Source organism: Rhinolophus hipposideros (assembly GCF_964194185.1).
Source record: "Rhinolophus hipposideros genome assembly, chromosome: 24".
NCBI lineage: Eukaryota > Metazoa > Chordata > Mammalia > Chiroptera > Rhinolophidae > Rhinolophus > Rhinolophus hipposideros.
Window position 1 is genome coordinate 5,289,388 of NC_138070.1, and position 21,567 is coordinate 5,310,954.

The window sequence follows — 21,567 nt, forward strand, 5'->3', positions numbered from 1 at the left end:
AGGATTTTAACCAAATTAGCATTCACATTCCTGGGAGGATGCAACTCTCGCCTGGACTCTGGCTGATAGAAGCCTTTTACTCTGTTTTTATTTTTGGAGAGCAGCGCCCTGTAATTGTCCATAACACATGCTTCTCTCCACCGCCCCCCCCCACTCCTTCCTCCAGCCACCAGCAGAGGAGAGAGTCCCCCTTTTTTTGCATTTATCTTTTCCTTCCCCTTTCTTTATTAAAGGTCCGGGAGTGGCGGCGGCCAATCAGCGCGCGGCTTCCATTTTGTGAGTTCAACTCCGAGGCTCCTGGGCTTCGCGAGGACGCATTTGCAGCCCCCTCTGCCTCTCGTGTCTGGCGACCGAGGCGAGGGAGCCGCCTCGCTGGGGCTTCGTAGTGGTGTATTTCATATTGGGGCTCTTTTTCGGGGTTTGTAATTTGGCCGTGGGTAGGTAATTGGCTGGAGCAGGGCGGCAGGGCGCGGCAGCCAATCAGCGCGCGGCTTCTATAGGGCTTGAGTTATTAGACGCTGATCTCAAAACATCCTTCATCAGACACCAAGGAGAGGCCAACAGATGAGGGGAGCCATTTTTCTGCAATGGAATTAAATGGCCAAGTGGGTTTTTCCTTTGTTGCAAATGGGGAATGTTTTTCCTTTGACTCCACCATCCAGTTCAGGACGCCTCAGTGTTGTGTTTAACATTTGTCAACAAGCTAAAGGACTCACTATTGGAAGAATGAAGAAGACTTTTTAAAAAGATCTGGATTTTTCCTTATGACTTGGAATCCATCTTTGTCTTGTATAACTAGGTCATAGCACACCATTAATGTCAGCAGTTAACAATTTTGAATTCCAAAAAACCTAAGTAAATGACATATTTAATTTTTTTCCTCTTTTTTCTTGGGTGGGTGGGGGGAGCTTGGAGCTATCTTAATCTGTATTCTCTTGACTGAACAATAAATTTTTAAATATATATAGTTTCCTCTATTAAACACTTAAACCTGGCCATTTTATTAACTCCTTCTCTCTTTTTTTAACAAGGTAATGTTTTAAATGTGTAGTTTTAGGACTAGCGAAATGGCAGCAACAAAAAATTGTAAGCAGTTGTTACTCTTTAAGTTTTTAAAAACCTTTTACATTGTAAGTACCCAATCCATTGTGTCCTTACGCAGTGCAGTTTTCATGTTAATGTTGCTGAGATGTCCTTAATTTTCTGAACCTTCATCTGCATGTATGTCTTTGTTGCTCTTGTCTATTATAAGCCAGTTAAAATGCTCTTAGACGATTTTGCTTTTAAAAAGCTAAGGCTTTAGCTTTAAGCTTTTGAAATGTTTACAGCAATAAATGCTAGTCAGCTTTCTTCCTAGTAACATGTACACTTTCTTTGAAAATTGATCAGTTGAAAAACAGCTCTGTTTTTCTCGTCTTGGTAGAGGGGTGGGTGAGGGAAAGGAAGACCTCTTTGTGTAGAGACTGAAGCCGTCACAGGAAACTAGATTAAAAGTGGAAAACAAGTCCTAGCTGGTTCGAGCCAAACACCAACGTTAACTCGCGGGTATTTTCTATGGTGGTTGGGATGGCCGTGTGTCTTTTTGCCTTTTGTTTGACTTGACTGTGTTTTCGCCTTTTGTCTCTTAATGACGGTCACACCATTGCTATATCGAGAGCAGTAAACAGCCCTCAGCGAAGTCGCCTTTTGCCAACCCAACCCTGGAAAGTTTGCAGAAGTGGAAGGAACAGAAAATGCCATGAGAGTGTAACTTACAAAAAGGTAACAACAACAAAAAGGCACCACCATTCCCCTAAATATTCCCAACTAAACAATTCCCCCCACCCCCAAAGATATTTACAATAACACCTCCAAACTCTCCGCCCAGCTTGATCTTCCAGACTCCATGGCACCGGGGTGAGCGGGTAAGTTTTAAAAAAAAAAAAAGTTCCTTTTGCCCCTTCGAGGAAATTATTTTATTTTAGAGCAGGCCAAGGGCTGCAAGTGTGTGGGAGCTGAGGGGAGAAGGAAGATTCTGGAGTTTATGTTTGGCAGCCGGATCGGGGAGGGGTGGGGGCCCGAGGAGGGCTCTTGGGACCTCTTTTGCCCCTTCTACCCAGGAGGCGAGAAGAATCTCCCCCAACGACCCCGGGCATTCATGGAGCCGCCTGCGCTCGTCCCTCGCTTTTGTAGGTCTGAGCCTTGGTGGGGAGAAGAAATTGAAGTGCTTTGGAGATACGGGGGCGCAAAAGATGAGGAAACCTCCCCGCCCCATCTAGGGCCTCCTTCCCTTCCGATTGTGGGGGTCTCGCACTCGGTAGCCGGCTTTTCGGGGCTCCGGGGCGCGCCTGCGCTTCCTAAGCAACAAAGGACAAAAGGCCGGCGTCCATGTTGGCACCATGACGCAGCATCTCTCCAGCCCGCAGCCCGCGCGCCGCCGGTTCTCCCGGCCGCGCTCGCTCCTCCCTCCCAAACACGAGTTTTATTTTAAGGTTCAGAGCAGAGCCACAGGCTGGGGCCGGGGGCGGGCAGCTAATGGTGGCTACTCTCCTCTTCCTCCCTCCTTCCCCGCTTGTCGTTGGGCGCCCGGAGCAGGCAGTGGTCCCTCAGCGGGGCCGGGTCCCAAGGACCTACGGGGCACAGCGCTCCGAGCCAGGGGCTGGTGGCGGAGGCCGTTTCGGGGGTCGCGGGCCTGGGGGCGTCGCGCGCCGGGGCTCCCGCGCTCGCCTCCGTGGGGCGAGGCGGCCAGACCGGCGCCATTTCGCGCGCCGCCCGCGGCTCGGGCGGTGGCGGCCGCTGCGCGCCAGGCGGGAGGCGGGAGGCGGGAGGGAAGCGGCGGGGCCGGGGGGAGGGGAGGCCGCCTCCCGCGTTCCAAGCCGCTGCCTGGGTGGACGCCCCTGGCCGGGAGGCCTCGACTACCAGCGCGAACACCGCAGCTGGCTCGGACCCCGCGCCACAGTCGGGGGGGGGGGGTGGCCCGTGGGCACGATGCCTCGCTCCACTGCCCGGCCGCGCGTGCTTTTCCTTCTTCCTCCCGCGCGGGAGCCAGTAGCAAAGGGCCACGGGGCTGGTCTGGGCTTCGACGTGGATCGGCCCCTCCGGAGGCCAGGTCTTGACCCCAAGCTGCACACCCGAGCCTCAGCTCCCAGGTCTGGCTCCCAACCGCCCTTTGTTAGCCGTGCTCGAAGCGCGGAGTCGTTTTTTGTCCCCACTTTGGGCGTGAGGCCCTCACGGAAGCCACCGACGCCCGGATCTGGTCGTTCAGGGCGCGCTCTCCAACCCGGCCCTCTAGGGGCTGAGGTGGGGGGTTGGGGACTGGGAAGGTTCCGCGGGCCTTCCCCGAGGCCCCGGGGGCGGGGGGCTCCCAGGTAAATCCTCACTCTGGCCCTTCTTGGGAGAAGGGTTACGGACGGGGCTGGCCTTTGGAAATGCAGATGAGTGGCCTCCTGCTGCTTGTCACCCGGGCTGAACCTTCGTGACTCACCCACCATCCCCCCTCTTACCCATTGCGCAGTGAGGACTGCCTTGGCAGCCGGGAATAGGGTGGGGGAGGGGGTGATTTGTAAGTCTCCTTTTCTGTCCAGGAGATCCTGTCCAGTTTGTGGCCATCAACTCCCTAACAAATCCTCCCACTTCCCCCCCCCCCAACCTCCCAGGCTCTTGACCAGAGAAGGGGCAACAGGCCATATCCCCAGAGTGGACCGTCCTCTGGACAGCAGGAGCAGGCCTAGTTTGATTCTTGAGAGTCCTCCCACTAAGGTAGGTGTAAGCCCTTTTGCAGCCTGGGAGGGAGATTTATTTGGGGGGCTTTGGCCTGGAGCCCCGGTTGGGCGTACACCTCAAACCCGCTAGGCTAGTTCTGCGGCCCCTCCCCCACACAGATGTGTGGGACTGTGAAACCGGCTGCCTGCTGGGTCCATCCATCCCGCCCGTCGGCTTCTGTTGTCAGAGTTCGGGGTGTGGAATCTCTGCTGTATTTAGTAGCATAGGACAGGCTGCACTGGCAAGTGTTTCCTAGTGGTGTGTTTTGTGGTGGGGGGAGGGCCCTGGATGCCTTGAAAGACACTGTTTGCTGCCCAGAAGCAGGGCCTTCCCTTCTTGCCCCGTTTGGGCATGTGGGGTGACTGCTTGAGCTGCTAAGGAGGTGAAACAGGACCTGTCATCTGAGCCAGCTTCCTCTAAGAATAGGTTTCTTGCCTCTTCTCCCACTTCCTGGGAATTCCCACGATTCCCTCCCCACCCCCCACACCAAGACGACCCGTTTCTGGAGTCCTACAAACCAGCTAGCCATTTACCTGCTGTACCTTGCGTGTGCTGCAGCCTCTGAGCCCACCTGCACAAGTGGGTCTAGGTCAGTGATTCTCAAACTGGAGCCTGGAGCGGAATCCCACTTTAGAACTGATTCTGTAGGTGGGGCCTGAGAACTTGCATTTCTAACATGCTCCCAGCTGGTGGTGCTGCTGCCGCCGTCATCTGGGGACACATTTTCAGAACCTTTGGGCTAGCTAACACCTGGGGTGTTGTGAGGATGCAAGCTCTGCGCTTGGCAGAGTGGGTGGCTACTTAATAACGGCGACTCTCTCTCAATTCTAACGCGAGCTGTCCGCGCAATTTCCCAGTCTCTTTTGTCTCCAGGAAGCGCCACAGCTGGAGATGGTGTGGCCCTTGATCTCTGACCTTCTCCCCGCTGTGGTCTCTAGTATGTAATGACTTTGATGAACCATTTGGGGTTTGACCTGACTCTCCTTTGGGCTGCAGATCAGCCCTGCCCACTTTTACCTGAGATTTGGGGGAGCCTGTAAGAGCTTGACCCTGAGATTTTGTTTGGAGTCATTGTGGTGCTTAATCAAGGGAGGCTCTTTTAAATCAGGTGGCTGTGGGCTTGAATCTCCACTGTGCTGGTGACCTTGGACGGGTCTCCTGTGTAAAATGATAATGATGCATGCTGAAAAGGGTGGTGGGAGGATTATTTTCGATTAAAGGGGCCGGCCTCATTTAGGCTTCACATTAGTCGGCCTCCATTCCGATGTGGCTGCAGGGAATGGAGGCTGGGCTGGCTGGCTGCAAGCTCCTCCCCACAGCCCACCCCAGAGCACGTGGCAAAGCCTCAGGGCAGAGGGGAAGACTGGCTCTCCCTGGGAAGGGAGCCAGCGTCATTCTTCCTCTTGTGTAGTTTGAGTTCTGATCATGGCCTGCCCCCAGCTCCACAGGCTGTTCCATGAGCTGTCTTAATTGGGGGTCACCCACCCTCCTAGAGAGAGTGTAAGTGACTCGCCCAAGGTCACTAGGTCACCACCAGCAGCCAGGAGAGGGTTCCAGGTGTCTTGACTTCCAGCCCAGCGCCTGTATCCATGGCACCCCCTAGCCCCAGCTGTCTGGGTTATTTTGGGCTCCCTCCCATGCCAGCTGTCTGCTGGCATCACTGCCGGGAGCTGGGAAAGCTGTCTGGTTGACAGTAACCCGGAGGTGCTCTTGGCTCTTCTGGCTGCCATGCCTTCGCCTCTCCAGCCCCAGATACGCTGGGTTTGGTCCATCTTGTCCTTTGCCAGGAGGAAGAGCATGCACCCCACCACACCTGTCACCAGTCTCCCTGCCCCCTGTCCAGGGTGAGGGGGATGGCTCCCTCTAATTTGATGAGCCTCTTCCCTCCTTCCACACTCAACCCCAGTCCTAAGGTCTAAGTTCCGCTCTGCCTTTGATTAAACCATTTAACTCTATTGATCCTCAATGACCTTTGTGCTGCTTGAGGGTGTCTTGTGTCCCCTTTGCATAGAGTCCTTGAGGCTCTTAGGGCAGGGGTCTTTACCTGCCTCGGGAGGCAGATTGTTAAAAGATTTAAACCCTCCCCTTTCAGCAGCTGCCTGGAGGGCTACAGCCAGTTCTTCCACTCCCTCCCTGGGACCAATTAGGGAGCAATTAGGTGCTAAACTGGTCTGCTTGTGATTCTTGGAAGGGAGAGGTGTCCCCATGACCCAGGATTGTCATCAGCTACCTCCTCCCCTCTTGTATTCTCTTTAACCTCCTGTTTCTAATTTTGTGTCCCCCCCACCCAATACCTCCTGGGGACAGGGAGGGACCGGGCAGCCTGTGTGTCCTCAGGCTGTCAGTTCCTCCTTGCCAGGAGGGTAGCCCTGCCCACAGGTCACCCAGGGAGCGAGGGGCGGGGCGTATTCTGGCACCCTGCCGGCGGGGCTGCCTAGAGGGCCACGCCAGCGGAAGGGCGTCCCCAGGCAGGAAGGCCGCTTGACCTGCCTTACTACTGGATGCCACGGTCCGGCCTCTTCCGGCCCATCCACCGAGAGCCCCATGTGCAGTGCGACCTTTTGGACCCTCTGGGTGGAGACACAGCTTTTGCCTGGACTGTAGAGAGCGGCACCCTGTCATTTCAAGGCCAAGGCCACCTCAGTGAGTGCTGTCTCCAGCTGGCAATGACCTTGGCAGTCCCTGCCCTTCTGGGAGCAGTGGTCTCTCCATGTGAACCAGGAGAAGGAAGTTAGCCAATAACCTTTTGAGCTCTTTCTGATCTGGCTTTGTGAGGGGAGCTTTTTGTATGGCCTTGATTCCCCAGGCCACCTCCTATCTCTGGGACCCCAGAGATACACTAAGAGAATAGCTTAGTATATGAAGGCTCAGCTTCTTCAGTCTCACGTGGGGTAGATGACCCTCAGGTGTGCCAGGACCTCGCAGGATGTTCTGAAGCACTAGGGAAGTGGAAGTCATTGGCATTGGCATTAACTTCCCCATCCCAAGCTGTGCTGGCCAGACTTTGCCCTGACAAGACAGAGTGGATTTGGCCCCTTTTTTCCTGGGCTCACTTGGCCTTGCTATGGCACGGGCCAAATGAGTTCACCCCACAAATGCCACCTGTCCAGCTCCCCTAGGCTTCTGTGTCCCAACAGCTCTATGGAAGAACCAGTTTAAAGCATCTTTCTTGCCTTTCTAAATCTCCAGGAATTCCTGGTGAATAGGAGAACTGGGTCCTCAGAACGTCTCACAGGTAAAGGAGTAGGGCTCCCAGGCATGGGGGTGTGCCCAGTTCCTCAGCTGGCTTGCCTGGCCTGGCTGCCTCTGAGGAAGATTCCAGCAGCTGGCCTAGCTGCTGGCTATTTTTAGCTACAGATCCAGCCCCTACACCACTGGAGCCGGGTCCAAATCAAACATGCTCCAGACGGGCTGGGGCTGGGGTTCTGCCAGCCTTTTGGCCAGGCAGGGGTGGGTGGGTGGGCTGGGGCCAGTGTCAGCTGTTCTGCTGGACCCAGGCAGGGCTGGGAAGACTCACTTTTCCTCTTGTTCCCTCCCCTCAGCTTAGTGTAAGTGGTTCTGTCATAAATCAAAATTTTAGCCCCATTTCTCAGATGGAGAGAGTGAAAACTGAAGTCTAAGGATTTTGAGGCTAATCAGAAGCCCTCCCACAGGCTTAGGAGATTAACCCAGTTTCAAGTGATAGTTTGCTCAGAGTGGGGTGACTTTTCTAAGTGAATTTCCCCCAGGCCCCTTTCCAGATGAGCCAGCCTCCCTCCCTCTCTTGAACTGTCCTAGTCCCTCCCTGAGCTTTAGGGTCCCTGCTGCAAGTTCAGGCCTGAGGTGAGAAGCCTGGGGCTGGCTGCAAAGGTAAGTGGTACTCCCCTCACTCAAAGCCCTCTTTCATCCTCTCCCCTCCCTCTTCCTGGGGTCATCCTCTCCCCTGGTCCTGGGGTCATTTCTGACACGTCTCTGGACCTGGTTTCCTCCTTTCCTACCAACCTCAGGTTGTCTGACCAGCCAATCACAGCTCCTCCCTGGTCACCAGAGAGAGCTTGAGGGCCCAAAACTGGGCCTGTTCAGGAGCCTTCTGTCCAATGCCCTGGTAGCCAAGTCTTCCATGATATAATCCCAGTTACCTTGGCAACCGCATCTGGCCTCCCTCCTCCTCATCCACTGCCAAACCTGCTGATGTTTTCCAGCCACCATGCATTTGCCCAAGCTGGGTATTGATCTACGTCCACTGGCCCACCCTCCAACCCTGCCAAGCTTAGTTCAGGTGCCACCTGGCTCTCAACCTCTGAACCCCATAGGAGCTCTGGTTTCTAAACTGAGCACCTCTGAGCTTCTTACAGGCAGGAACAGAATTGCCTCTCAATAAACTTGTGTTGCAAAAAAAAAAGAATGAGTTGCTGTGAATTTGTTTAGGGGTGCTTGACCCAGCCGATGCCCTCTGGGTGACGGGGTAGGGCTTCTACCCAGCGACCTGGAATTGGGCCTTTCCTCTTCCCAGCTCTGGCTCTTTCTGGGCTCCCACAGGCGGTCGCTGCTCCCCTCTGGTGGTCAGATCATGCCTTGCATCCACTGAAAATGACCCGGCACTTTCGGAACTGCCAGGTTGGCAATTTCCTCCCTGAAGTAGTTTACCTCATCTTTGCTGAGAAGTTGAAAATTGGGAATCTTCAGGGTGGGATTGGGGCGAGAAGATCCTGAGTCCTGCCAGCCGCTCTCTGAGGAAACTACCAGCTGGGAAGACCCTGCCCACTCTACTCAGCCGGCCCCAGTCAGTGTCTGTCTTGCCACTCAGTTGCTGCAGGGGTCCGTCCCCTGCCTCTCCTGACCAGTGGCCTGGCTTGGGCAAACGAAGTCAGCCTAGTATCACAGAGTATAGTGAGTGCTCAATAAAGAGCTTTTTTGGTCGGGGAGTGAGAGGGTTGGGGAGAGTCTGGGATGGAGGCCGTGGGTAGTTGGCTGGAGAACAAATGTCTGAGTAGGAGTTTTCAGTCTCCAAAGTGGACTATTGGGGGCCCCAGCTGATTTCAACTAGAGCTACCCTGGCTTTCCCCGTCCCTTCCTCGACGGTGTCTTGCTCGGTTCACGCCTACGGTCCCTGGTAGAGGCTCTCGCTAGCGTGGCTCAGAGCAGCTCACCTCCCCAAGTCGCCCGCGCCGAAGCGATCGCCCAGCAGAGGGCGCCAGAAGTCTACCTTGCGTGCCTAGGGAGGTGGGGGTAGGTAAGCGGAAACGCTATTCCCCACCCCCAACCCGCACCCACACAGGCCCCCGGAGGCCCAGACCGGTGGGCAGACAACCACCGTGCCAGCATTTTCCCTGGCATCACCAACCTACCTCCTGTGGGGAAACAGGTCACAGGTGGACTTCCCCCAGGTCACACAGCTGGGGCGGGACAAAGCTGGGGGACTTTATCCGAAGCTTGAAACCAAGGCTCCAGGAACCCGTATAGGTGTGTGTGTGTGGGGGGGGTGTCAGTTCGCCAATCAAAGTCGCTGTCTGATTGGCCAAGCCGGCCAATCAGAGAGCCCCTGCCAGGAGGCGGAGCCTGCCAATCAGGGGTGGCCCGCAAGGAGCGACAGAAACGATCGTATCTTGATGGTGGGGGACTGGGCCGTGATGGCGGGGGAGGGGTGGGAGCGCTTGCGGTTAAGCATTTCGTTTCTCAGTTACCTCAGTTTCCCTCCAAATGAGAGGCGAACGCCCCCGGCTGGAAGGAAACTGAGGCTCGGAGTCGGCCCGATGGCTGCCTGGCGGAGGCGGCGCCGGCTCCGAAGGGGCGGGGCTTATCCTAGCCCCACCCCTGGGGCCCGCCCCCTCCTCGGAGCGCTCCGTCTCAGCTCTCTGACCCGCGCGCTGCTGTCAGTACTGCGGGCTCCGGGCTATGGACGCCCCCAGGACCCCGGCCCACACCGCCGCCCCAGGCCTGGGTAGGAAGGAGCTGAAGATCGTGATCGTGGGCGACGGCGGCTGCGGCAAGACTTCACTGCTCATGATGTACAGCCAGGGCTCCTTCCCCGAGGTGAGGCCCGCCAGGGTGGCGGGAGGCGGGTAGGCTGGGGTGGAAAAAGGACTTGGGGCTACTGTGGGAAAAGGACGGTCCTCATCCTGTGCCCGGAGCCCGGAGCCCGGTCCTCGGCCTGCGCGCAGAGAGGCGGCCGCCACCCCGGGGCTCCCCCTCGGGAATCCCAGAGCCCAGATGGGTGAAAGTGGAAGGTTCGGGGAGTCCAGCTGGATCCCTTAAGAACCAACGCGATCCCTTCTCCGACAGCGCTACGCCCCATCTGTGTTCGAGAAGTACACGACCAACGTGACCGTGGGCAGCAAGGAGGTGACTCTGAGACTCTATGACACCGCCGGTGAGTGCCTGCACGCCGAGGGTTTCAGGGTCCTCCCAAGAGGTTTCCCCCGCTGGGACATCCCCGCCGGCAGGCCTGGCCGCCAGCCTTGGCGGGGCCCTGACAGCCCATCACTCCCGGAGGCCGCGGAGGGCCGCGCGGGCTGGGAGCCAGGTGACCACCGCCTGGCTGGTGGCCTTGGAGGCCGAGGGGACCTCAATCGCCCATCAGTAAAAGAAGTGAATTTTGGGCCATCACCCAGCGCTGATGTGCTGAGAGTCCTCGGCTTGGTTCCTCTCCAGCGGTTCTAGAAAATCGTGGGCTCCTTTCTGTTTCGCCTGTTGCCAGGATTCCGTGTTACCCGCTGTGGTCTCTTAAGATTCTGTGGGCTGCAGATTTGAGTCCCCTGGTGCTAGGATTCCCGGGGCTGCAGATTTGAGTCCCCTGGTGCTAGGATTCTGTGGGCTGCATTTCTGGGTCCTATGCTTCTAGAATACTCTGGGCTACAGATCATAGCTTGTGACTTCCAAGAGTCTGTGGCCAACAGTCCTGAGACTCCAGGGTCCTGTGGATGCAAATTTTGATTCTTACGTTTCTGGAATGACATGGGTTACAGTGAGTGATTCTGAAATTCTGTGGTCTACAGTTTTGAGCCTGTGGTTCTAGGATTCTGTGGCTACGGTTCTGTGCTTTCCTGGTTCCCTGGAAGAAACCAGGCACAGAGCTCTAGGGAACGCATGTGAGGTTCTCTCTGCCACCTGCAGCTTCTAGTGGATTTAGGCAGCTTGCATCTGAGTCATTAGAGTCCCTGTGGTCGGGGAAGGGGTGGGAGGCGTACAGCCAATGAGAGAGAGGATTTGGGTAACACTGCTGGGTCTTGGGGGCTGCCTACCCTCAGGGAGCTTCCATCCTGTCCTGGCTACCCTCTGGGCTGAATTAACATTAGGGAGCAAAGGTCAGGATCCCCAGCTGGACCCTCACCCAGCCTCTGTGACTCAATGTTTAGTGACCTGCGTGAAACCATGTTATCAAGTGCCTGCCCTTTCCCCAGGCAAGCCTTGTACTTAGGAGGTGAAGTCTCCAACTGGCCTTCCAGCCAAAATCCAGACACACCCCTCCCCCTCCAAAGCTGCCAGTAGCATCTCTCACTCCACCTGGAGAGGATCAGGAAACGGGCTGACCCAGCCCCAGACCCCAACTGCTGTTCCTGACTTTGGCAGGCTTTGCTGTGTGGGTGTGTCTCCCCCTCTGCAGTGGCCTCTAAGGACCTCCCCCTCTTGTCAGGTGAGGGCCGTGCCCCCAGAACTGGGCCATGCTTTCACCCATGCTTTCACCCCTTGAACTGGGAAAGCTACAGGCTTCTGAGGAATTCCCAAGGGTGTGGCTGCAAGAACAGTAAAAATTGTGGTATGTCTGAAACACTTGGTTTCACGTGTTTCCCGTCTGGCCCCAGGGAGGGGCACGTTCATTAACTCCACTTTGTGGGTGGAGCACTGACAGCCCCCCAGAGAGTCAGGGGAGTTTTTCACTCTCTCCTCCTTCCTCTGCCCTCAGGGTGTCTCCCCTGTTCACTGTTCACCTAAGCCTGCCCCACGGGACCCAGCACTTCTGGTCTTTCTGGCCTCTCCCAGAGAAAGATGCTCCAAGAACATGTCGGGGTAGATTGTCATGTGCAGGTTCTGGAAAGCTCTACTTGGTGTAAGAAAGGATTTGCTCAAAGAGCTGCTTTGGGAGGGACGGAGGGAGCTCCCCCCCTGAGTCATCGGAATTGTTCGACCACCCTGGACCCCGATCCTGCCCGTCCATGTGCTTTGCAGTGGGACAAAGGCAGCAGGACAGTGCAGGGAGAACTGTGGCTACTCCCTCCTCAAGAATATCCTGTTGGGACAGGGCTGTCACAGGGCTTGACCTGGGAAGCCTGCTGGGGAAGCCGCTGTGGGGAACTGCGTGAAAGCGAGACTAGGTCATTCCTTTTTGGTACACCAGTACCCAGCACGGTGCTCATCCTCCAGCGAGGCTCGTGGAATGAATAAAGGATAAATCTGGATGCAGATGTACCCCTGGAGAAGTCCTGTGTGATAAAGGCCATGACATTCATCTCTACCTGTGGGGTAGACAGGCATCAGGAGAACATGGCAGAAAAGGATGGTTAGGTGACCAAACAGAGAAAGATAGAGAGTGGGTCAGCTGGAGACGTGTCTAGTAAAGTTTGTTGTAGAAGGTTCTAGAACCTGATGGGCTAGACCCCATGGCAAGGGTGGGGGAAGGCAGGGTGCAGGGAGACATCTTTCCAGCCAACCAGTGGTGACCGAGCTCTGGGATGGGTGGCCCCCCAGAGGCTGAGTTTCTCCACACCCAGGACCTGGCCACAGAAGCCCACGTGGGAGGCCAGTCTAGTGACTTATCGTCATCCTGCGGAAGCAGTTACAGACACCGAAGCAGCAGGAGGGTGGATGGAGGGGTGACGGAGCGCTCAATGCTCTGAGGTGAAGGAGGTGGGGGCTAAGAGCACCCTTTTCTTAGCAGTCTTGCCTGCTGGCCCTGACACCCTCAGGCAGGAAGCTGTGGTGAGGTCTGGTTTCCTGGGCAAGGGGAGGCGGGGTAAGGTGGGACGTTAGACACCAATCAGAAATGGAGTTATCTGGGCCTTGGGGTGGGGATTTCTCAGGGAGGTGGGGCGCTGTGGTCCCCTTCCCAGACTGAGACGGGAATAGGAAAAGCGGGGGCCAAAGGACTTGCTAAGACAAGGAATCAGGGACAAAGGGGAGTCTAGGAACCAGGAGCACTGGAAGCTCAGGGAGCCGAAGCTGTGGGTGGTCAGAATGTGCTCTCAGCTCGGGCCCCACCTACTCCATTCTCTGGGGAGGACATGCAAGTGGGTGAGTCCCAGTAGCACTAGTAAAAGTGGGTTCCTCTTCGGGCAGCTTCTCCTTCTCACGCTGCCTGCACCCTTCCCATGACCAACACTTCAGCCAGAGCTAGGACCCACCTGCCCTGTGTCTGTCCCTCCAGCTGATTTGGGTACCACTGTGGCCTGAGAACACCCTCTCTCCTCCACCCAGCTTTGGGCTTTAGAGACCCCTGTCCCCAGAAAGATGACTGTTGCAGCAAAGCTCCTTCCCACAAAGGAAATACCCTCTTGAGAAGTGAGAGCCTCACTTCCTCCCTGCCCCACAGACCTTTCCTCACCAGAAATAAAGGTCTCCTTCTGCACAGAACTCTGGGCATTTTAAACATCTGAAACCTGTCTTCAGAGGCCAGAGTAGGACCCCTGGGTGCCTGTAGACAGGTGACTTGGCCTCTTTAAGCCTTAGCACCACTGTGGGTAAATGGGGAGGGTGATAGTATCACCTGTAGCTGGAAGCATCCTAAAGCTTGTGGGTCTAAAGATCCAGGGTCAGAACCCCCCCCCCCAAGCCCTCTGTCCCTCGGAAATTTCTATTTCAGCAGTAACCACAGTGGCAGTGCCTCACCTGTGTCCAGCATTACTCAGCCTAGAAGTCCTTGACTTTCAATATCGGGCAGGGTTCTCATCCCCTTTCCAGACAAGGAAACAGGTCACGGGATGGGAGTCAGTGCAGCCTGGCTCTCCTGACTCGTATGGGAGAGTTGTCTAGGACATTGCACCTCTCCCGAGATGTGAGGTCAACAGCACCCAGAAGTATCATCTGCAGGCCCGGTGCCTGTGTGGAAGCCCACACTGAATCCCGGGGAAAGCCACGTCAGGCACAGTCAAGCCAGGAAAGCAACCTGGAGGAGGAGGTGAGATCTGGGTGAGCCAGAGTCCCTCTCTTTCTTGAGATGCCTGTGTTGGTAGTCTTTTCCTCACCTGGTAAGGGCTGGGCTTGTAGGATGAGGATAGCTCCCTACCCTTTGGGGTGACTGAGAGAGAGGCACCCCAATAGTCCTGCCGATGGTCTTCTGTCATTTACAAAGCTTCCTCTGAGTTATGTGACCTTGGACAAGTCACTTTACATCCTCTGTGCTTCAGTTTCTGCATCTGTAAAATGGGGATAACAATAGCCCTATCTTAGAGAGTCATAGTGAGGAGTGAGGAGTCAATACAGGTAATTCTGGTGGGGCCTGGCACATGATGAGTGAGCACAGCTGATAAATTGTGCTGATGTTAAACATTTTATTATCATAGGCATCAGGGTTCACCTGCTTCTCACATATCTGTTTCACAGATGAGGAAACTGAGGTCCAGATGTTAATTCGCAATTGGGAAGGCTGGGGAAGGCTTCCTGGGAGAACTGGCACTTTTAGAGTGGCTTTGCAGGCAGCTGACCTTGGTCTTGGGGACTGAGTTGGCACTCCAACTCTCAGGGAGCCTGCTGATGACCTTGAAAGATGTCCCCCTCAGCCACGTGTGCTCCTAACAGGAAGAACCCTCCCTGCCCAGCTTACCTCCTGGGGCAGCTGCTTAAATTAACACAAGTGATGGAGATGTAATGACCTGGCAAACGCTGAGAGCCATGGGGGTTACCATCACACTTCCTTCACCCACTCATTCATTTCTTCATTCATTCACCAAACGTTTACCAAGCTCCCCTGTGTCCCAGGAATAACGGAGCAGCACAGAGACAGCCCCTCATGGGGGAGACCAAAAAAAAAAAACAAAACAAAACAGAAAAATAGTGACATCAGGTAGTGATAACGTGCTAGGAGGAAAAATAGGTCTGTAGGTGGTGGGATAGACCAGGAAGGAGGCTGTTCCAGAGCAGTTGGGAACGGTGGTTCCCAACCACCGTTTGGAGTTTGGAGTTTGGAGTTTGGAGCAGTTTGGAGGTGACACTTCTCCAGAGACCTTGTCGTGCTGAGCGGCCTGCAGGGTGTCAGGCGGGGTCTCAGCTCCCACTCCCCACATAAGAACGCAGGACACGGTGAAGCCAAAAAGGAACACCCACAGAGCCATAAGTAGGGGAGTCATATCACACTATATTCTCACCGGCGGCGTCCACCTCTCTACAATCCGCTCTTGCTAGCCCCCATTTTTTTCTGCTAGTGTCACCACAGCAGTTATATTAGTGGCTAATGGCTTACGGGTTACAGCTGACGGCCAACTAGCCACAGCTGATGGCCATCTGATCACAGTTGATGGCCATTTACTACCTGAGCCAGCACCTTTCTATGTGAGGCCGAGAGCCTGGAAACTGCTTTTTGGGGCTTTGTCCCCACAGACCTGAAGGAAAGGAGGGAGGAGCCATGCTGCGACCTGGGGAAGAGTCTTCTGAAGAGGAGGGAACGGCAAGGGAGGAGTTGTGGAGGTGGAGCAGGCGTGGCCTGATTTCCTCCTACAGCCCTCAAGAACTCTGCTGAAACCATCACAGCTGAAATTGCCAAACCCAGGGGCACCTCTCAGCCCTCGTCTGACAAAGAGTCGAACAACTTCAAAACAACACCCAGCTGATACTGGGCGCCTGCCAGCTGCCAGGAATCATTTTTGACAGATGTGGCCCCTGCCATCAAGGTGCTTACAGTCCACAGGGACACAGACAGTGAATGAGGAAATACAGGAGTACAGACTGTGGACACTCAGGGCGGGGGGCCGACTGCCAGGGTAAGGGGAGGCCTGAGGAATGAACTGGCAGGTGAGAGAAGACAGGTGTGTGAGCACAGCAGGCCCGTCCTACGACTGCTTGTCCTAACCACTGCTTGTCCACTCCTGCCACATTTCAAAAAGGGGGGGAGAACAAGTGCTCCGCCACCATTACAAGCCGCACCACACCTAGTAGAAGCCCAGAACCTATTTTTGCGCAGTGCAAAGCAGAATACAGTATTGCTGTGTTTTTGCGGAAGGAACACCCAAGTTAGCTTGTAAAGGACTGAGGTTTGAATCCTGTCTCATTCACTGAGGCAGTGACCTGGGGCGGGTCACGTCACTTCCCTAAAACTGTTTCTTTTCTCTGTTTCTTTCTTCGGCGGTTGCTGTCAGGATTTAATTATTTGTAGGGAAAAGCATTCTGAAAAGGACATCAAGTACAGGGTGGTATTATTAAGTAGAAGTCAAGACAAGGCGATGATTCTGCAAAAGGAAATAATGTGGATGGTCAGTCTGAATGACTGAAAATAAAATGCTAGGAAGAAAATAGGAAAAACGAGGGAAAAGCTTTCCAGGTATAGAGAACAGCAAGTGCCGAGGCTCTGAGACACAGAGCTTGGTGGATTTGAGAAACCAAGGAAGGCACCTTGACTGCACTGTAGGGAGTGAGGGGTGTGGAGGAAGGGGGATAGGGGCAAGGTCGGTGCCGTCCCCCCCCCCCCTCCTCCCCCATGTGCAGGGACCACTATATTTGGATTCTATCAAAAGGGCAACAGGGAGCCATCCAGGGTGTTTCAGTTGGGAGGAGGGGGCAGGATTTTACTTGTTTTAAGATCCTTCCTGCTGCCAGGTGAAGGATGGATTCATTGAGGGGCAGCAGGAGACCAGGAAGGAGGTGGCATGGGAGACCTCCGGTGGCTTGGCCGAAGATGGTGCCATGCTGTCCAACAGAACTTTCTACAGTGGTTGGAACGTTCTACACCTGCGCTGTTACAGTGGCCGCTGGCCCTATGTGGCAATTAATCACTTGAAACGCAGCTAGTGTAATGGAGAGTCTGAATTTTTAGTGTTAATTTAAATAGCCACATGGGACTAGCAACTACTCTATGGGACAGCAGAGGTTTAGAAAGACATGGACACAGGTTAGGGGAGAGGCCAGTTTGGGGACAGAAAGGGGAGGAGATGCGCAGGAATAGCATGCTGAGCCGGTTTCCCACTGACTAACAAGGATTTCTCCAGTTTTGTGGCAAGGAAGGCAGGAGGGTCTGAGTTCACTGGGCCCCGACTACCCCTGGCCCCTTCTTCACTGCTGGGGGACTTTGGCCGCACGACAGCATGGCCCAGCCACCGTCACGACTGTGGCAACCATTCACTGCACACTGCCAGGGGTCCCTGGGTAGAAGGGGAGTCAGTGGGGAGAGGGTGGCTGTGCCCTGTTGTCAGTGGGGGGCCAGAAGCGGGACACAGGATGTGGCCTGTCCATGCTCAGTGGAGAGGCCATTGTCCTGAGAGGCCTTTGGCAGGGAGGCTGTGCAGGGCAGGCTGGCGCCACCGGGGCACCCACAGGCTGGAGGGAGGGATAAGGTGGGCGATTCCTGGGCCTTTCTGTTCCTGTTCAATGGAAAAAAGTCATTATCCCTCTCTGCAGAAGTGGCTGGGAGGTCACCAATGAGCCTGAAAGGCTGTCAGCTCTCACTGTGGGAGTTTTTCAAAAACACTGGGCATGACGACTAAGTACAGATCCTGGGCCTGCTTCTGGAGTAGAAATACTAGAGGACGTTACTGGTGAAATCTGAACGTGGCCTGTGGACCCGATCAGTGTTGCTTTGCCGAGTTTGGTAGTTGAGAGATCGTCCCTGTTCTTAGAAAATCCTTAGGGAAGTACCCCTGCGTGAAGAAGCCCAGAGTCTGCAGTTGCCTCTGAGAGTTAGTTCTTTGTGGGTTTTTTGGGTGTTTTTTTTTTTGCAATTTTTCTATAAGTTTGAAATTGTAAATTAAAAAATTAAAAAAAGAAAACCACACCCACTGCTACTCTAGCCCAGCCTTGGGCTCTGAGTCCATTGGTGCTGGGGAGGGCCGAGCATCAGGAGCTGTCAGTTCTCCCCAGGTGAGGCTGATGTGGGGGGTGGATCTGGGTGGGGAGTGTGCCTGTCATCTCCAGCTGTCTACCCCCCCTTGCATTTACCGGAATGGCAGGAGTAATTCCACCTGAAGCCATGCACCTCTCAGCTTGAGGGGCACCCTCCCTGGTTAATTGAATCTTTGGCAAGGTGGGGATGTGGTTTCAGAGTCTGTGCTTTCAGCCTGAGCACGGGGGCGGGATGGGGGGTGGGGCGTCTTCAGCATAATTGCCAGCAGCTTTTCCAGCACTCTGTAATCAGGCCCAGCTCTGAGCACCGCCTGCGTTTTAGCTCGTGTAATCTTTGTTACCATCCAGGGCTGCCACCTGTTTTTCAGATGAGGAAACTGAAGCTTAGAGACAGGAGTCACCTGTCCAGGACACCCCACCCTGTTGCCCATCTGAGCCCAGACTGGGGACTCGGGTGGGCAAGGAAGGGGTGCCTCTCTGACCCCCACCCGCTCTCCGGTTTCAGGGCAGGAAGACTACGACCGACTGCGGCCCCTGTCCTACCAGAACACCCACCTCGTGCTCATCTGCTATGATGTCATGAACCCCACCAGCTTTGAGAATGTAACCATCAAGGTGAGGCCTGTCTCCCAGCCAGCCTGCCTCTGGGGCTAATGGCCACGAATCTACTCCCAGCCCTAATGTCCAGCCTCTCCCTCCACAGTGGTTTCCTGAAGTCGCGCATTTCTGCCCTGGGACACCCAGGGTGCTCATTGGCTGCAAGACAGATCTGAGGAAGGACGAGGAGCTGCTGCAGAAGCTTCGGGACGCCCAGCTTGAGCCCATCACCTACCTGCAGGTCAGCCAGGGACCTCTCCCTTTCCCTCCCCCAACCCACCACCAGGAGCCAGCGTCCTTGGGCACAGCCATAGCCGGAAAGGCTCCCAGGCCTTTGGCCTCTGTAACTGGGGTGCCCTAGTGGCCTTTCGGACAGCTGAAACAAAAAGGATTCTAAGAACAATACTTTTAAAATATTGTTGACAGCCCACTTATCTGAGCACTTTACATTACATACCTCATTTAATCCTTATAACCCTGATCAGGTACTTTTACGTGTTCCCCATGTTACAGGGGACAAATGAAAATCCCGAGAGGTTAAGTAGCTTGCCCAGAGCCCCATGACTAACCTGAAGTGGTGCTAGGAAGCTGCCCCAGTCACTCTGCCTCCCAGAGTCTGGGATATTATCCACCATCCTGTCCCCAATAGGCAGTCCCTTGTATGAAAGTAGGCTGCCCCTAAAAGTCCTGGGCAAAACCAAACCCCATGGTTTTCTGGGTGAGGCACAGGAGAATAAAAAAGGAACATAAAAGAAAATAAATTTTAATAAAAAGAGTAACATTAATAAAGTAAATTTGTTTTAGAAATAAAGATATTTTTTAGTCTAATAGCAGACTCAGTTGCCTAAATTATGCTTTCGAGAGGGAGAGAGGTACGTTAGAAGCCTTTGCTCTCTTGGGGCCTTCAACTATTCTGACAGGCCTGGCAGACACAGCCTCCCAAACCCCAGTTCTCAGAATTTAGCCCCCATTTCTGCCTGAGGCTGGACAGAGTGTGGAGTGGAGGCCAGGATGGCCCTTAGCCAAACAGGCCCTTCTGTTCCATCCACACACACTGGTGGAGGCTGGCCCTGGGATGGAGAAAGGGGCTCCACACCAAGGCTTCCACCCCCAAACAGCCCCCAAAGCCAGCCCCAAACCGACGAGGGGCTGTCAGGAGGCAGTTCGTGTTCCAGGCCCCTCATCTAATGCTGGCACCTCCCCCAACCCAGGGCCTGACCATCTGTGAAAAGATACAAGCTGCCCTCTACCTGGAATGTTCCGCCAAGTTTCGGGAGAACGTGGAGGACGTCTTCCGAGAGGCCACCAAGGTTGCCCTCAATGCTCTGAAGAAAGCACAGCGGAAGAAACACCACCGGCCATGCCTGCTGCTCTGACCCCTGCAAGGCGGACCATATGGTCCTCGGAACAGAACTGATAGAGCTCAGGTGCCCTGGCTGCTCCCTGGATCCTGCCCCTCCCCGTTTTCAAAGGGCACTTGGGGTTGAGCGTCTCCAATGCCTGGTGTCTGAAGCCTGTGGCAAGACTCTTAGAACATTCTGGAGCTCCCTCTTTTCCCAGCTGTGGCTCTGACCATGAACTCACCTCTGGGGTCCCACAGGAGCTGTGGCCTGCACAGTGGTGGGTGAGGGTACCTGACTTAGTCTCTCTGTACCCTAGAACTGGCATTTGTCCCCAGGACTCAGGAGTGCCTCTTCACACCTTCCCCCCAGCCATACGTGTCCCCCTTTGCACTCCAATAAGGTACTGAACGCCTGTGCTTGAAATGACAAACTACACTGGCTATGTGGGTAAATGTGGATTTGGCAGCGGTCCCCACGGCTCCCCCAAGCCTGCTGCTTGGGTGTCAGCCGCCTCCCTGGGTTCCCGAGATAGGCACAGCTGTATCCTCCAGCTTCTTGCTTCCTTCCCCCAAGAACTCTGGGGTCACGATGGGGCTGGGCCTATCAGGAGAACACAGGCAGCAGCCTAAATATGGGGGCTGGCACCACCCCCACCCACTCTGCCCCACTGCCCCATACAGAGGACTTCAATCGCGGCCTTCGCCTCTGCTGCCATCTTTCCAGAGCTGAGCGCATACGCGCAAGAGAAGAACCAATCAGAAAGCAAAACAAACACTCTGGACCACCCATCCAACCCCAGCTCAGGGTCTCCTCACCTGCAAGACCCCCCACTGCTGGATACATGAGATGAAAAGTGACATCAGCCCCTGATCTTGGGCAGGCCAGTTCTCTACAGACTGTTTGCCTATCTGCAAAAGGATGGTACCGGCTCATTTAAATAGTCACCAAGCTCCCCCCTGCCCCTCACAGCCACCATATCTGTCAAGATGTGTTCTGGAGCCTAGACCATCCCAGCCTCCTTTAAGAAGAGACTTCATTGACCCCCTGCCGCAATGCACTTAACATCATTCCAGAAGGTCGGGAGTTGGGGGAACCAGGAGTTTTTAAACAAGTGCCCCCGGTGATTCTAATACCCCAAAGACCGAGAGCTGCCTGGTTCCTGAGTGGGCTCAGGAGTCAGCGTTACCGAAGATGGGATGATGGCTTAAGGTGGCTCCTGCCTCAGCCCCTGCCCTGCCCACTGTTGTGACCCCCACTAAGCCTGAGCCTCTCTAAAGTCAACGCTAGGGAGAGATTTCTGAAGTCCACCCCACCCCACTGACATTCCCCACGACCCTGCCATGCCCTGGGGACACAACAGAGTGTTCATACCAAGGACCTCTTATTCTAGCAGAATCCAAGGCCTTGTGGACAAATGATGGTCTAGGACAGAGGTGAGCAAACTATGGCTTGTGTGCCAAATCTGGCCGCTGTGTATTTTTGTAAATAAAAGTTGTATTAGAACATAGCCATACCCATTCATTTATGCATGGGCTGCTTTTGTCCTATAACTAACTGTAGGCTAAAGTAGTTGTGACAGACCAGCTGGCCCTCCAAGCCTGAAAGTTATCATCTGGCCCTTTACAGGACAGGTTTGCCAAGGCCTAGTCTAGGGCAAACCCAGGTACCTAAAGGGACAGGTGGGAGGCCCAAAGAATGAAGTAGCGCAGGGACGAACGGGAGTGGTGGGGCCTGCGGCAAACCAGAGCAAGCCCACCACCCTAGACAGGCAGCTCAGGCCAGCCCCGTGCTGCCCTGTGGGGAATGTTGCCGAGTCTTTCCATTTTTCTAGGGAAAGTAGGAATCTGAATTTTTATGTGTAGTCGTACTGGGGGGAGGGGGAACTTCATATTTTAAAAATGTAATTAAAAAATGTGAACCCCTTTGA

The 21,567-nt window shown here is 54.9% G+C and overlaps 1 protein-coding gene and 1 long non-coding RNA gene across 3 annotated transcripts; both read left to right on the forward strand.

Annotated features, from left to right (window-relative positions):
- The first annotated feature begins 744 nt into the window (after positions 1 to 744).
- Positions 745 to 3,711, forward strand: LOC308492172. Of its 2 annotated transcripts, XR_013992469.1 has the most exons (4): positions 745 to 855; positions 1,661 to 1,761; positions 1,868 to 1,904; positions 3,636 to 3,711. It is a non-coding gene; the product is annotated as an uncharacterized lncRNA (long non-coding RNA). The 2 variants fall into 2 exon arrangements; XR_013992470.1 differs by lacking the exon at positions 745 to 855 and having other exon boundaries at positions 1,623 to 1,761.
- Positions 3,712 to 9,492: 5,781 nt separating this feature from the next.
- RHOF (ras homolog family member F, filopodia associated) lies at positions 9,493 to 21,147 on the forward strand. Its single transcript, XM_081036799.1, has 5 exons — positions 9,493 to 9,753; positions 10,003 to 10,090; positions 18,206 to 18,315; positions 18,404 to 18,538; positions 19,509 to 21,147. The coding sequence occupies exons 1-5, from the start codon at positions 9,616 to 9,618 to the stop codon at positions 19,671 to 19,673; spliced, it is 636 nt and encodes a 211-aa protein (XP_080892925.1). The 5' UTR covers positions 9,493 to 9,615; the 3' UTR covers positions 19,674 to 21,147.
- Positions 21,148 to 21,567: the final 420 nt, after the last annotated feature.